Genomic DNA, 14,943 nt, shown 5'->3' with positions numbered 1-14,943 from the left:
TCCAATGCTGTCAGTCTTCATGCGAGACAGGGGACTGAAAAGAGCCCATGGCATATGGCTCCATGCAGGTCACCAGTGACCCTCTGAGTAGTTCTGGTGGGAGGAGGGGTGGCAAGGAGTCAAAGGAGTAAGTCCCCAGGTAACTGAAAGAAAATGGGACAAACTTTTGATAAGAGGAAGGCAGTGTCCTCTTGTAATAAAGGGAAGGGAGAAGATGATCCTGTGGATGCTGGAACCTTTCAGCATTCATCCTTGATTTCTCCAGTAAGTTTCCTGAGGACAGGGACTGTGTCAGGGACAGCAGAGGTGTGCTGAATAGGTAAATGAATAATGCATAATACTGCGTTGGATTGAGAGAATTTCCTGCTGTTCATTTCCAGTATCAAAGATGACTTTTGGTCTACCTTTATTTCTTTTACTGAACACCATGGGGTTTTTTATTTTTGTTTTGTTTTGTTTTTTTAATTTTATGGCCACACCTGCAGCATATGGAAGTTCCCGGGCCAGGGACGGAATCCAAGCCACAGCTTCCGACACACGCCATCTTGAATGTTGGAACCTTTCAGCATTCATTCCTGATTTCTCTTCTCCATTTTTCCTCTCTGTCTCTCTCTCTGGGTGAGCTCATCTGGTTACAGGAAGATGAGGCTTTTCTACTGGATGCTGGTCAGCACAGCAGGCAATAGGCAAACAAAGGTGAAGTCAGGAAGACAAACAGCTAAATCTCATATTATCCACATTGTGATCAATTCTGTGACAGAGGAAATTATAGAACACTCAGGGAGAAAACTTCTAAAATGCCACCATCAGTGAACGGTTATAAGGTATGCACATAGAATGTAAGACCTAGGACGGCCACTAAAAAAATCTGTACAAAGAAATACACTCAAAAACACTACAGATAAATAGAAATGGAACTGTACACAATGTTCAAGGAACCTATGGGGATTTGGGAAAAAGAAAACAGAAAAATGAAAAAAAAAGAAAACAAAAAATAAAGTGGTAGACTTAATCCCTGACATAATTAATGATCATTAACATAACATTATACTACATTAATTAATATTAATATTGGTTAGTAACTTTAATTATCAACCAATAACTACATTAAATGTAAATGGTCCAAATGCATGAATTTTGACAGAAGACAGAAACATGTAAAGTGGATAAAAGCTATGACAACCACATGTTGTCTGTAAGAAACTCACTCTAAATATAACTACATAGGTAGAGTACAAGTAAAAGAATGGAAAAAGGTAGGCAAACATTAATCAAAAGAAATCAACAGTGGCTATATTGATAAACATGGCCAGATAAAGCACAGAGCAAAAAAAAATGACCAGAAATAGAGTGGAACACACATAATGATAAAAGGTCAAGCCAGCAAGAAGATGTTAGTCCCAACTACGTGTACACAGAATAACAGCTGTAAAATATGGGAAGTAAAAACTGATAACATGGAAAGGAGAAATAGACAAATTCACAATCATGGTTGGACAGACTTCAATGCTCTTCTCCCAGCAATTGATAAAGCAACTAGACAGAAAGTCAGCGAGGATATAGACTATAGATACAGAATAACTCAGCAACATCAGCAACAGGATCTAATTGACATTATGGAACATTCCACCCAACATCAGCAGAATACACATTCTATCAAGTGCCCATAAAACATATGCCAATGGAGCCCATGTCTTGGGCCATAAAAAATACTTGATGCATTTATAACAACTGAAATCATACAAAATGTATTCTCAGTCCACAATGGAACCAAACTAAAAATCAATACAAGTAAGATTACAGGAAATCTCCAAACACTTGGAAATAAAACAACACACCTCTAAAAGCATCCAAGAGGATGCCTCACTAAACTGAATGACAATGAAAATAACAACATATAAAAATTTGTGAGATGTAGCTTCAGCAGTGCTGAGAGTGAAATGGATAGCACTAAATGCTTGTTTTATAAAAGAGGACAAGTCTCAAATCAATAACCTAAGCTCCCTCAAGGAACCAGAAAAAGAAGTGCAAAATATACCCAAAGCATCCAGGAGGGAAATCGTAAAAATAAGACATCAATAAAACTGGAAACAGAAAACTGATAGAGAATGTTGATGAAACAAAAAGCTGGTTCTTTGAACAGAGCAATGAAATGGACAAACCTCTGGTAAGACAGACCACAAAAGTACAGATCAGTATCATGAAAGAAACAGAGTCCTGCTGTATAGCATGGGGAACTATATCCAATGCCTTGTGATAGAACACGATGGAAGATAATATGAGAAAAATAATCTATATACATATACATTGTATGTGTGTGTGTGTGTGTGTATGTAACTGGTTCACTGCTGTACAGCAGAAATTGACACAACACTGTAAATCAGCTATACTTTAATCAAAATTAAAAAAAAAGATTGAAACTGGGGCTGTCACTCTAGACCGAGACATCAAAAGGACAATAGAGGAATACAACTACACATATAAATAGGATGACGTCAACACACGATGGATTAATTATTCAAAGAGCAGTATTACCATAATCTACCCACTGTGAAATTATCTGACTAGCCCTGTAACTATTAAGGAAATAAAATCTGTAAGTTTTTTTTTTTTTTTTTTAAAGTCTGCAGGCCCACACAGTTTCCCCAGAGAATTCTGACAAGCATTTAAAGAGGAATTAACATTAATGTTATACAATTTCTTCCAGAAAGAGGAGAGCAGGGAACACTTTGCAACTGATGTTCTAAGCCAGCATTGCCCTCATGTCAAAACCAAAGAAGGTACAAATCCACAAAAATTCGGAACCATGCTCTTCATGAACATAAGAAGACAAGCATGTGGGGGAAAATGCAGAGCCACGGGAATTCTCTTGCATTGCTAGTCGGAGTGGCAGTCGGAACAAGCATTTTGGGAAAATGGTTTGGAATAATCTACTCAAATGGAACTTCCTGCAGCCCGGCATTTCTACTTTTGGGGACAGACCCCAAAGGAATGTTCCCATAGGCTCCCCAGAGACCTGTATAGGAATGTTAGTAACAGCGCTATTCCAAGAGCCCCAAACGCCCTCGTGCTGGGCAACAGGAGGGAGGGTGAGCACAGTACTGCAGGCGCCTGACGGCAGAGGACCCAGCAATGGAAATGAACAAACCTCAGTTACAGCGACAACGTGAGTCTCTCAGACAAAACGCTGAGCGACAGAAGCCAGAAACAACACAGTGCACTCGTGACTCCCCTGATGCAAACTTCACACACAAGCAGAAAGACCCTATGGTGTTAGAAACCAGGGGAGTGCTTATTCTGGAGGATGCTGTCTGGAAGGGGATATAGGAGATCCAAGGGGCTGGTCACGTCTGTGTCTCCATCTGGGTGCTGGTTACATGGGTGAGTGTGGCTTATGAATATTCATTAAGTCATATTCCTTTTTCTTTTCCTTTTTTTTTCTTTTTCTTTTTGCCTTTTCCAGGACTGTTCCTGAGGCATATGGAGGTTCCCAGGCTAGGGGTCTAATTGGAGATGTAGCTGCCGGCCTACACCACAGCCACAGCAACACAGGATCTGAGCCTCGTCTGCGGCCTATACCACAGCTCATGGCAACGCCGGATCCTTAACCCACTGATTTGAGGCCAGGGATCGAACCCAAAACCTCATGGTTCCTAGTTGGATTCAATAACCACTGAGCCATGACGGGAACTCCTCTTTTTTCTTTTTCTTTTTAATGGCTGCACCTGCTACATATGGAAGTTCCTGGGCTAGGGACTGAACTGGAGCTGCAACTGCAGGTCTCTGCCACAGCCAATGCGACACCAGATCTGAGCCACATCAGAAACCTATGCCACAGCTTGCAGCAACACTGGACCCTTAACCCATGGAGTGAGGGCAGAGGTCAAACCTTCGTCCCCAAGGACACAATGTCAGGCACTTAATCTGCTGAGCCACAATGGGAACTCCCTCAAGTTGTATTCTTAGGTGATGTGTAACTTTTCTCTGTGGCTGGTATATTCAGTTTTAAGTTGACTAAAAAAGATGAAGAAAGCTGATTGGGTCTGGTGACATGAAGATGATGAGTGAGCACACATTGGGAAGAAGAGGCAGGCTGCAGGGATCTCACGCTAATTCTAGTTTCACAAAGGGCGACACTGGAACACAGAGCAGGTGAGGGACTGGGCCAAGGTTGCAGAACTCCTGGGCAGCAGAGCAGGGATCTGAGCCCAGAGAGCAGAGCTGCAAAACCTGTTCTCACTCACTAAACTAGGCTGGCTCCTGAGAGCACAAAGACAAAGAGGATAAAGGAACATGAGATAGGAACATTTGAATGCACGAGAGTGGGAGGCTGCTTTAGGAAGATCAAACAGGCACAGCAAGGTGACACTACTCTGCATGTCCCTTTATCACAGTGGTGACATGGGCTATGACCAATATTCATAAGGACAACAACATACCACGTAAGAAAAAGCCAAGGATTTTAGAACACAATGTTTATCGAGGCAGGGAAATGAGCAATATGTTTTTGAAATATTTAAAATTTTTTCCTTTCATGGCCACATCTGTGGCACATGGAGGTTCTCAGGTGAGAGGTTAAATCGGAGCTTTAGCTGAGACCTACACCACAGCCATAGCAATGAAGGATCCAAGCGCATCTGAGACCCACACCGCAGCTTGTGGCAACAATGGATCCGTGACCCACTGAGCGAGGCCAGGAATCAAACCCACATCCTCCCTGAATCTTAACCCACTGAGCCACAATGGGAACTCCCATTTTTGAAAGATTTGGGGTTCAGGGACAGACTCTGATCACATCTGAAAAAAAAAATCATTTACATTAGATGCTGAATTCCCTCTTGATGCCAGAGAAATGCAGACTGCGTATGAGTGTGTTGTGTGTACACAGGCTCTACACTTTTGGGACATAATCATATTCTGGTCTCGAAGAGAAAAAAAACTCTTTATTGTTAGTATTTTTTAAAAGCACAGGAATTGCGATTTTGTGATTGGGCCAGGACATATAGAAAATATCCATAAAAGATAACTTAATATAATCAGTGTTAGAGCAATCAGTAAACTACCACACACAAAACCACTGCCGAGGGTCTTAATTACAAGGGAAGATTACTGCAAGAAAGTAACTCATGCCATCAGCTGCTTTCATTGCGAGAGATAGGAAGGTATATCTATGTAAGGACCAAAAGCAAGAAGAAAGATCTGACCTGTATAGTCACAGTACAGTATTTACCATGGCTACAGATTGGGAAGGTGAAGCCAGCTCATAAAGCAAAATGGTAAGTAAACTGAAAGTCCTCACTGCCTGGGAGAATGGGTCTAGTCCATCATTGATAACTGATTTTTATTTTATTATTTTATTTTATTTTATTTTATCATTTTATTTTATTTTATTTTATTTTATTATTTTATTTTATTTTATTTTATTTTATCATTTTATTTTATTTTATTATTTTATTTTATTTTATTTTTTGTCTTTTAGGGCCACAACTGTGGCATATGGAAGTTCCCAGGCTAGGGATGGAATCGGAGTTGCAGCTGCTGGCCTACACCACACCACAGCAATGTGGGATCCAAGCCACATCTGCAACCCACACCACAGCTCATGGCAATGCCTGATCCTTAACCCATTGAGCAAGGCCAGGGATTGAACCCACATCCTCACAGATGCTAGTCAGGATCATTGCTGCTGAGCCACAATGGAAACCCAATAACCGATTCTTTTAAATTGCATTTTCAGTGGAAATATCTCTTGGAAATAACCCTGAAAATGACTTCCAAATTAAGGAAAGCTCGCTGAATGAAACAGTCTGTAAACCTCTTTTCCAATATCAAGCACACACAATCTCCACTTGCTATGACCTAATTCGTGACGTACCCATCTGAACCTTCACTGGGCAAAAAAACAAGAGATGAAGTCATTCACTTAGAGACACAGAGAGGAGGAACCAGCCTGAGGGCCAAAGTCATTCTCCAGTTCTGCCAAGATGGCTGGATTGTAGCTGTCTGCTGTGCACAGCAAGACACCAATCAATCCATCTCTAAACAACCAAAAGCCCATGGGGGCTTCCTTGCTCAAACTGCCTTCACTCAGGCTTTTCTCCGCTTGCCAGTCTAGTTTCAAATGGCACTAAGTTCTAGCTCACACCCAGCCTCTCTTTTGGTGCCTCATTTTCTCTTACAAGGTGGGCAAGTGCTTCTGTGACCTCACAGCCGCATTCAGCACAGATGCTCTTCCTAGAAATTTCCTTTGACTTTTTTTTTTTTTTTTTTGTCTTTTTGCCATTTCTTGGGCCGCTCCCACGGCATATGGAGGTTCCCAGGCTAGGGGTCTAATCAGAGCTGTAGCTGCCAGCCTACGCCAGAGCCACAGCAACGCAGGATCCGAGCCACGTCTGCAACCTACACCACAGCTCACAGCAACGCCGGATCGTTAACCCACTGAGCAAGGGCAGGGATCGAACCCGCAACCTCATGGTTCCTAGTCAGATTCGTTAACCACTGCGCCATGACGGGAACTCCCTCCTTTGACTTTTATTTCACCTCCGCACAAGTTCTCGGGACTGTATTTGCATTTTCATGTCTAGACAGGTACATCATCTGCCAGCGCTCGTGATAATTTTGTACAACACACACTATTCCAAGATCAACTGAATAGCATAAGGGTCTTGTAGCGCATATAAAAATGATGCAGAAAACCTCTCTGAATTGTCTTTTTACCTATTATATTTATTCCAGCTTGACACAACACAAAACAGGTGATGAGAAAAAGGAAAGAGAAGTAGAGGAAAATCTGTCTTTTGTGTTTTCAAACTTGCTTTTAAAATACAGACATTTCCTGAAAGGCAGAAGGGAAAGTGATGAATGTTAAGTGGGTATTTTTTCGCCTTAACTGACTAAACAGAAGAGTATTTATAAACCCCTGACTGATGTCTCCAGCTGATAAATCAACACCAGGGGAGAACATTTCAAGCCCATTTATCACTTAAGACAAACAGGCTATTCTGAGCATGATTATTTTTTATTCATAGTTTTAGCTCACCTCTACGTTTGCTTTGCCTCTGTGTTAATAATATCTGTATAAGACTTCTCAATATTTAATGCTACAGCGTGCTTATTGCATGCTGATGAAATGAAGCTCACACATTTGATCTCTGGAAGGCCAGTAACCTTGCCTGCAAAAAAGGCTCTATTTCACACTGAAGCCTGCTCCCCACTGGCTTCCTTATAAATGGCTGCTGCTGGCGTCAATGCCATGAAGATCACAGAATTACAGCTTTAAGGGAAACTTAGGCCAAAATATTTGAACAGACAGGCCCAATGGCCCAGAATCTTGTCATCAGCAGAGATCTCCTGGCAAAACTCAGAGCATCACAAGTCAGCATTTGCATGATGACTCCGGTGACACCTAGAACGGGTTACCAGGTTGGCGACATCGTGTCACAGTCAAAGAACCACAACATAAAAGAAAACCTTACCTGTTCATTCTCCTCTTCATCGCTACTTAGCTTAAGGTCATCTTCTAGCATTCTGAAAGAGGGAACAAAGAGGTACCAATACTTAGCAAATTCAAGACAACTTAGCATCAAAATACCTGTATTAGAGCAATGTTTCAGTAAATAAGTCTATTCAATTTCCACGTTAAAAGAAAACTTCCTGTTAAGGCCTTTTCCTCTGCTGCACTTAGGAAATTACAAACTGCCACATCTTGGACATGGACCCTCACAACAGCCAAAGGACACGATGGGATGGCAGCTTCTTCAAAATGAGGTTTTAAACAAACAGAATCAAGCAGGTGCTTTTCCTCCTGAAGTTTTAATTCTACAAATCTTTGCCACATGGCAGGTGCTGGGCTATGTCTCCATGACTATAGGTGGTCAACAGGGAGGGAGCAGGCAGACCTCTGTTGAGCTAGGAAACAATAAACTTGAGTTTTGAGCACAGCTGCTGGGTCTTCCCCCACCCAAAGACCTAGAGAAGATGTCTGCCTGAACAGAACATCCTGCTGGATGAGGAAACCAAAGAGGAGGAAGCTTTCTGGAAAGACTCTGGGAAGGCAACTCCCTAGTGCCCCGGGTCCCTCAGATGCATCATGACAGATGCAGTAGGAAAGTGTACTTTTGGGTTCATAAAAGTTAAAAAAAAAAAGAGAGAGAGAGAGAGAGAGAGAAACAAAATTCAAACCCTATTATTTGATGCGGATGCCACTGCATTTTTTTTTTTTTTTTTTTTTTTTTGCTTTTTAGGGCTGCACCTGTGGCATGTGGAAGTTCCCAGGCTAGGGGTCATATCAGCGCGGCAGCTGCTGGCCTACACCACAGCCACAGCAACATGGGATCCGAGCCCTGTCTGCTATCTGCACTGCAGCTCATGGCAATGCCAGATCTTTAACCCACTGAGCAAGGCCAGGGATCGAACCTGTGTCCTCATGAATGCTAGTCAGATTCATTTCCACTGAGCCACGATGGGAAGTCCATGCCATTGTATTCTTATCAGCATTTCTGGTTATTTCTTTATAGAAAAAGTTTTCAGATTAGGTCATTTCAAAAGAAATCTTACTCTCAACTGCATTCTACACACAAATGAATGCAGAGCTGTTTTGTTCTGTAGAGGAAGAGTTCCGTTAGGGGAAGAGTCAAGTTTTGGATGGACCTTAGGGAACCAGGGATCAGTGTGAAGGCCACTGACCCCTTGTGCTCAAAAGGCTTCACTGTCCTTTTTGAAGTCACCTCCAAGTCCAAAGACTAGTCCCTAAAATGTGTTGTTTCCTTTAAAAGGAAATTATAGGCCTATCGTCGATACATTCCTCTGAATATTTTTATAATGACTTTTGGGGTGAACTTGAGGTAAAGATATGCCAGGGCAGGGCGTGGGATGGCGGGGCTCTGGCTCTACTTTTGGAAAAAGGAAGTAAGACCAAGACTCTGACGCTCTGAAAGGCTGAGGACTGCCTTTGGGGCTACTTATATGCACAAAAGCACAGGTGCCTCAGCATCACACTGGCCCCTCCCACTGGTGACGCCCACACAAAGCCATGCCCCTCCCGTGCCCCTTGGTCCCTCCCCTCCGCATCGTCACGGCAACCTCCTATGCGCCTGAGCTCCTGTCCAACAGTAAACCTCGGGGGTCAGAGCATGGACTTTGGAATGAAGCTGCCCAGGAGGCATCCTGGCTCTGCTGCTCAGTCGGCCCAGTGACCCCACACCTGCCTCAGTGGGGTTTTCCAGAGAAATCATTACACAGTCCATTTTTGGATGATGCTTGGCACAGAAGCTGGTACAGAGTAACACTCAACAATGTTCATTTTTCATTCCTATTCCTCTTTCACCTCTGAGGGGAATGCCTTGGAGCATTTAAGAAACTTGCACGGTAAACAACTTGGGACAAAAGATGTTTCCACTCATGCCTTAAAACTAAACCATTTGCTCTATTTTCCAGCCATATTGAAAGGAAAAGATGACATTCTCCAGAGGCTGTGGAGGGGGAATGGGAATATACCTTCGGATGTAATTGCTGCCATGGTTGATGAATCTGATGTGACTTTATGTCTATAGAGGACCGAAAACACAGCCATCAGCTTGAGTGCACAGGAGACATGCCCCGCGAGCCTGAGGTCAGCCCTCTACCCGGAGTCCCCTTAGCAGGACTCACAGCCTGATGACAATGGGGACGGTGAAATAAAAGAGATGATAAAAGCAAACTCTGTGAATGAAGGCCAGAGGGCAGGGCTGCAGCCAGAGGTGCAGAGAAATCTGGCTTCGTGTCCTGAACCCCAAGGTGCTGTCACACTGTGTCAGGAGCATTTCAGGTCAGTGCATGGTGGTGACTTCACAGTGAGTTTGGCCAGACAGCTGAGAGCTAGGATGCTGACAGGTTGGGGGCAGGGCTTCTTTTTTAAACATCCAATTAGGTGATTCAGATTCCGTTCTATCCATTTTGTACTGGCAAACTGGAGACAATAGGTTCTTAGAATTGCTGTCCCAGGCATCTTAGAACATGCCCTTCACCCTCACCTTGAACACCTGGTACAAAGGGTCAGAAGGTTTGAGCCACAGGCTGAGGGGTTCTTATGCTTTCATGCAGGGAGAGAGGCTCCCATGTGAACTGTGCAGAGAAGGACTATGGGAGTTTGCCCAGAGCTCTGACGGGGGATCCTGGTACAAACACTTCCCTTCCCACTTTGCCAAGCACCACCTCGGGGGGACCTTCATGTTTCTGAAGGATGCATGAAAACGCTGCCTCAGCTCCACCAGCAGAACTGGCATCTAAACCCTAATCACTTACTCATTCAATGGACTCAGGTGTTATTTTATTGGTGGGCACCTGTCTTTGGAAAGTGTACTATCTCCCAGGGCTGGTTCCTCTTACACGTTACATTCCAATCAGCATTGCCACAAACTGAGGTGACTACTATGGAAAGCAGTATGGAGGTTCCTCCAAAAACTAAAAATAGAGTTGCTGTATGATTCTGCAATCCCACTCCTGGGCATATACCTAGACAAAGCTATAATTCGAAAAGATACATGTACCCCTATGTTCATAGCAGCACTATTCACAATAGCCAAGACATGGAGACAACCTAAGTGTCCATCGACAGAAGAATGGATAAAGAAGATGTGGTATATATACACAATGGAATACTACCAGCCCTAAAAAAGAATGAAATAATTCCATTTGCAGTAACATGGATGGACCTAGAGATGATCATACTAAGTGAAGTAAGCTAGAAAGAGGAAGACAAACACCATGACATCACTTACATGTAGAATCTAAAATAAGACCAAATGAACATACCTACAAAACAGAAACAGGCTCACAGACACAGAGAACAGATTTGTCTAGTTGTCAAGGGAGAGATGGGTAGGAAGGAAAGGATTGGGAGTTTGGGATTAGCAGATGCAAACGAATATACACAGGATGGGTAAACAATAAGATCCTTCTGTAGAGCACACGGAATTATATTCAATATCATGTGATAAACCGTAATGGAAATGAATGAGAAAAAAAAGTATGCATATGTGTAACTGAATCACTTTGCTGTACAGCAGAAATTAACCCAACACTGTAAATCAACTATACTTCAATAAAATTAAGAAAAAAATCAGCAGTGCTGTTTTAGCCATTCGTAAGTGCCTTAACGTTGTGAGGCTCTGGTATAACTAACTCTCATGGAACCCAATCGCTTCATCGAAGGTAACTTCAGTAGCTCTCAGAAAAGGGAGGAATTCAGTATAACCCTTGCAACTTTAATATTTGATAATGGCAGCTTCTCTGTTTGTATTATTTTGTAGCTGAGTGGTAAACAACTTTATATGTGGCTGATGCTTTTATTTTTGAGGTCCAAAAGTTCTCAGGAAGCAGAAATAGTAGCCCACCCCTAACAGGTGGCTAGCTGCTTCTAGGGCTCTTCTGTATCTTAGCCAGGTTTTGCAAATGGGTGCATTACCTTCAAATGTAATGGGAGTCATTTCACAGAGCAGTGGTTTTTAATTAATAGGATTTCCCTGGAATTACTTGTCATTTGGGGCCCCTAACAGATCTGAATCCTTCAGTCCTTTAGAGTTCATTTTGTTTTGCCATGTTTTAACAGCTTCTTAAAAATCTGAGTTTTAATTGCACTTTTTGGTTTGCAGATTTGTTTCTATAGCTGGTGCTGCTACAATTTCCACCTATTTGAGATTTAAAGCCAAAGACAAATGCTTATGACTCCCCATTAGACATATTCATCTATGCAAAAACCTCATCTAACAATTGGCAGGGCATGATAAACCTAGGTGTTATGCAAGTCCATCTCTCGGAAGGAATTCCCCAAGCCGTCTTCTCCACTGCTTGGAACACTGGAGGGGAAGTTATAAAACTCGTTTCATTGTTTCTGAAGTCTGCTGCTCTGTCAGGGTCAATGCTAGCATCTGCCTGGGTTTATTTTCATAAACAGGTGACCACCTTCTGGTGCGCCTCTGTTCAGAAGAGTTTAGCTCATGCCATTCCAGTGAACTGGGAACCGAGAAGGCTGAGCCTGGGGTTGCTCAGGTAGTGCGTCCAACACAAATGAAGGACGTTACTCCAGAGGCCAGCGTAGAAATCCGGAACAAGACAAAGAGTAGTTAGATGACCATCTCTGGTGTTTTCCCACTCAGGGTTTCAGATACACACCTTTTGAAGCAATGTTGGTTCATAGGAAGAACCCTTCTCAGGGTTGGTTCCAGCTGTCAATAAAATCACACATTTCTGATTCTGCCATGTTTATTCTGGGAGGGAAGGTACCCTGGGAGCTCTTTTGTTTAGGACCTTCTTTTTTCGTAAGGACAATACATTCCAATGGTCCTTTTCTTCCACTTATATACTGAGTCCACCTGCCAAGGACTACTCAGGACCAACTACCCTGGGGGACAGCATCTCATTTCCTATCACTTAAGACCTTCAAAAAAGCCAGCCTCACTTGGGAAACCTGCCAAACCCTGGTAAGAGATGGGGTGAGCATGTGTCTTTGAAATCTCAATCAGGCAATTGCCTTTTCTGGATAGTTCTGTCTTGTATATTATTATAGAGTGAGTAGAAATCAAAGGAAAGTGAAAATCAACAAGAATAAAATAACACATCCATGATATTGGAGCATAGGTGGGGGAATGTATTCCCAAACAGCACCCAGGAGGCTGGCCAGCATGGAGTCTGAATTCTGTCCCTCACAAGCTCTGGGAACTTGGGCAAATCCTTAACTCACCCTGGATACTGTGTCTGCATCTCTAAAATGAAGCTGGGATCAAATGACCTCCATATCTCCTGTGGCTCTGAATTCTACATCTTCCTGCTTTACCACTGGACTCCAGGAAGACTGCTGGTGAATTAGAGGGGATCCTGGACCTGTGCTGACATGACTTCATTAAAAGTAAAACCGCCAGGTTAGAACATGAGGAAATGGCCCAAGATCTGACCCTGGAGCCAGGTGCCCAGGGTGAAGTCCCTTGACTCCCTGGAGTGCTTTATCTCCTCATGTGTCCAAAGAGATGTTTCACGTGGTTGTTCTAAAAGTTAAATAGAAAACAGACACGGCAGTACTTCTCGATGGTACAGCACTGCATAGAGTGACTCTTTTTGGACACATCTCCTATATGATTCTGCATGCACAGAGCCTGGCCCTTGGGCACCAGCTTGGGAATCTGGAAAGATTGAGCACTTCCTGGAGACCAGGAATGTAGGTGGCAACCCCTTGCACCAGGTGGCTGTGAGGACCAGAATGAGAGATGGGGCCAGCTCCCCACCTGGCTGGGAGATCAGGGAAGTGTCCCTCCCTCCATTATAAATGAACCAACTGGGATATTTTTGAGACTTTTCTGTATGACACCTGACACACATCCAACAGCTCTGGAGTAGTTTCACAAAACTAGATTCTCTTTTTCTCTTCTCCTAAGAGCATCCACAAACAAAATCAGACAACAGATACGCTAAATGGTGAGCAGAACAATGGAGCAGTTTGCTGAGGCCCCCAAGGAGCCTGTGCTGAGGCCCCCAGGCACTGGCCCAGGTGTCACTGGCAGTGCAGTCCTCTCAGACACTCTGTCTGCAGGAGCTGTCATTCTTTCTGAAGGAACAGCATGTCCCCAAGCTGCACCACAAACACACATTTAGAAATGCATGGAGTCACGAGATATTCTTCCAAGGAAGTAAACAAGAAGCTGGAGCTAAGTGTGCTGAGAAATTCCTCATTGGATCAGTCCTCTGGGGCAGCAAGGACCCCCAAGGGCTGGGGGAGAATGTTTCCAGAGGACCGCAGGACACCGGGGAGGCAGGATGCTCCCTCATAGGAGCCTTAGGAGTTGATGCTGGGCCACTGCTTTTCAGACGAGAGCATAGCTTGTAAAACACAGGGGCCTGGGCCGCCTCCAGGGTTTTTTAGTAGGTGTGGGAAGGGGGGTGTGGGAAGCAGCCCTCAAATCTGCATTTCTAATAAGACCCCAGGTGATGCAGAGGCTGCTGGCCCAGAGGCCACACTCTGAGAAGCCCTGGGCGTGGGGCCATAGCCTCTTGCTTACATAGGTTTATTGCATCTTGAGTCAGCCTCTGAAAGCGGAGAGCCTGTGAAATGAACCCTTAAGCCACCTCTGAGGGCATATTGAGGCTTGTGGTCTGGGCAGGGGTTGGGGGGATGGAGGAGAAAGGAGTGGAGGGAGGCTGGCACTCAGACATGCCCTGCTGTGTACTCCTGCCCAGACCTCCCCCAGTGCACCCTGGTCCACAGGGTAGGACCCCAGAATCCGGAGTGCCTCCTCTCACCCCTATATCTGTTCCAGAAAAGAGCTTTCCCTCAACCAGTGGAGCCTGACTCACTGGCTCACCAGCTCAAAGGCTGTGTTCCTGCCTCCAGAGCCTCAGAGGGTTAGGAGGGGACAGGGACAAGCCAGTGGGATGGGCCCTGGAGCAGAGCCCTGGAGGATGGGGGACCATGCTGGCTTCAGGCTCCCAGAGGAGATGAATGGAGTCAGTAAGGGGGGCTGCCAAGCCTGGAGTGCCTGGGGGTGGGCTGGTTTATATCCCACATTCCATGGTCTTCTTTTCCTTCTGAAAAGTAATCTACATGGTGGATCAGAGCTGCCCCCATTTGTCATACAGCAGACCTGATCACAATGTTGTAAATCAATGATACTTCAATAAAACTTAAAAAACAAAACAAAACAAAACCCTACCCCCAAAGCAAAAAGGATCCAGGGATCCAGGAAAATGTCTCCTGCCTCTCCTGTCCTCACCTGCCCACTTCCAACTCTCGCCCCCTAAGTCACCACTGGCTATCGTTTCTCATATGTGATCTCAGAGTTTCTTTATGCATTAACCAGCCACTGTGAGTGCAGCACATGGGACCCCTTAGAGTCAGTACAGGACATGGGTGAATGGATATAGGCCATCCATGGACCCTACTTAGCTGGCGCTGGCAGGTAGCTCTAAGACGCTCTC

At 44.2% G+C, this 14,943-nt stretch overlaps 1 protein-coding gene across 15 annotated transcripts in view; it reads right to left on the bottom strand.

Moving 5' to 3' along the window:
- The window catches only part of AFF3 (AF4/FMR2 family member 3), a 594,726-nt gene that overhangs the window by 112,632 nt on the left and 467,151 nt on the right, over positions 1–14,943 (bottom strand). For all 15 annotated transcript variants that reach the window (XM_021088183.1, XM_021088185.1, XM_021088184.1 and 12 more), the window contains one exon: positions 7,476–7,527. In XM_021088183.1, the coding sequence (XP_020943842.1) occupies positions 7,476–7,527 (52 nt within the window). The remainder of the gene's footprint in view (positions 1–7,475; positions 7,528–14,943) is intronic.

The sequence above is a fragment of the Sus scrofa genome, chromosome 3 (genome assembly GCF_000003025.6).
Source record: "Sus scrofa isolate TJ Tabasco breed Duroc chromosome 3, Sscrofa11.1, whole genome shotgun sequence".
Classification (NCBI taxonomy): domain Eukaryota; kingdom Metazoa; phylum Chordata; class Mammalia; order Artiodactyla; family Suidae; genus Sus; species Sus scrofa.
This window is presented reverse-complemented; position numbering and strand designations above follow the sequence as displayed.